Below are 1,756 nucleotides of genomic sequence, written 5' to 3'. Positions count from 1 at the left end.
ATTATTATTATTACTATTATTATTATTAGGATTTTATTTTATTTCAATTATTAAACTGTTTTTATCTCAACCCACAAGTTTTCTCGCTTTTACTATTCCAATTCTCTCCCCCCATCCCACGGGAGGGGGAGGAATGAGCGAGCGGCTGTGTGGTGCTCGCTTGCCGACTGAGGTTAAACCACGACAGAAGCCAAGCTGAGATACCTCATCTGCTGTGCACAACAACAGTTTGGTGTGCTTGTGGAGTGCTGCAGCATGCAAGTATTTGCAGGCAATTGAACCCTGACAGATTTGCAAGTGCTCTTTTTCATGAGCTCAATGTGAGGTTAGTAAAAATGGCATGTTAATCACATGTGATTAATACTTAAATAAACATATTTTTGTACATATTCACTCAAAACAGTCCAGAAGAAAAGCCTGCAAAGGAAGACTTGTTGCTTTCACTGTTTGTTTGTGGGTGGAGGGTGTGTTTTAAATAAAACTTGTTTTGTGCAGAGAGGATTCATTTTATATATCCAGTGACGTACGTGAAGTCTCTGTTACAAAGCCACAATGCATTTCGGTATTGCTACTGAGGGTGGCAGGGTTGGCTCGTAATTCCCCTCCTTGTTATGATACTTTGGATTAGGAAAACAGCTCTGTTCCTGGCTGCTTTCTGTGCAAGCAGTCATTGGAGGGGGAAATGTGTAAGCTGAGCTCCCTTGCTGAGGGCCCTATATGGTGTGGAAGTTGTTTCAGCCTCCGCATTAAAAATAATTATGGCAAAAGTAAAATCTATCAACTGGGATGACCACCGATCCCTGTCTCAATCCAATGGCATAGCAGCACAGCACCCTGACAGGGGAGTGAGTGCACCTGATGGACCCTGGTGGCTCATTCCCTTTTCCACATAGGGACATAATGGCAAACTTCTTGCTGGCCTCTCTCAGACCTTGTCTTTGCCAGCCTGCCAGGTTCCTAGCTCTGCAGGTCGTAAGGCGCGAGGCTGTGTAATGAGAAGCGAGGTAGCAGAAGGCTTACCTAAGACCTTGCTATAGTAGATATCCCATTCTCCCCAGTAGCTCTGGAAAACGTAGTCTTGCAGGTGGTAAGACACGATGTTTTTTATTCTCTCGCTGAAGGACATGCAGTCGGTGAGCTCAGACAGGGCTGCGGGCGCGTAGGACGGTGGGGCTGGGATCTTGCCACAGTGCCTCTCCACAGTAGAGGCTGGGGTGAAGCGCAGCGAGTAGATGAAGGGGATGGCCAGCTTGAGAGCCAGGAGGTCCCCGCAGAGGGTCACTGGGTCTGACAGCAGCAGGTCATAGCTAGACCCCTGCAGGTGGGCCATCAGCTCTCGGTTGGTTAGCACCGCATCACACATTAGCTTGTTCATCTGGTGCCAGTTTTTGGACAGTTTTCCCAGCTCCTTGTAAAACTGCCAGAAGGTCAAGGTGGTTGGCCTGTTATTCAGCCACAGTGCCACTACGTCCTCAATGAGGTTCTCAATGGTGTCTTTCTTGAAGGGCACATTATAGACCTCAAACTTCTCTGCAGCCTCAGCCCTGGGTTTAATGAAGAGGGAAGCGTTGGATACCAGGATGGTAACGTTGTGCCCACGGCGGATGAGCTCCTGTATAACTATCTTCACATTCAGCCAGTGGCTGCCTTCCGTTGGCCAGACCAACACATTCCCACAGAAGACAGGCCCTAGAAGAGCGACCTGAAAAAGGAGCAACTGGAGGTATTTCTTAGAGCCGGTGGCTTTCATGGCCAT

General features: G+C 48.0%; 1 protein-coding gene across 1 annotated transcript in view; it reads right to left on the bottom strand.

Moving 5' to 3' along the window:
• LOC103894254 (UDP-glucuronosyltransferase 2A2) overlaps positions 1–1,756 on the bottom strand; it is a 16,728-nt gene extending 14,972 nt beyond the window's left edge. The window contains exon 1 of the mRNA XM_009273598.1: positions 1,021–1,756. Coding sequence (XP_009271873.1) covers positions 1,021–1,756 — 736 coding nt within the window. The remainder of the gene's footprint in view (positions 1–1,020) is intronic.

This window comes from Aptenodytes forsteri, unplaced genomic scaffold (genome assembly GCF_000699145.1).
Source record: "Aptenodytes forsteri isolate BGI_AS27 unplaced genomic scaffold, ASM69914v1 Scaffold93, whole genome shotgun sequence".
Taxonomy (NCBI): Eukaryota; Metazoa; Chordata; class Aves; order Sphenisciformes; family Spheniscidae; genus Aptenodytes; species Aptenodytes forsteri.
The sequence above is the reverse complement of the archived record's forward strand: the minus strand, read 5'-3'. Positions and strand labels throughout refer to the sequence as shown.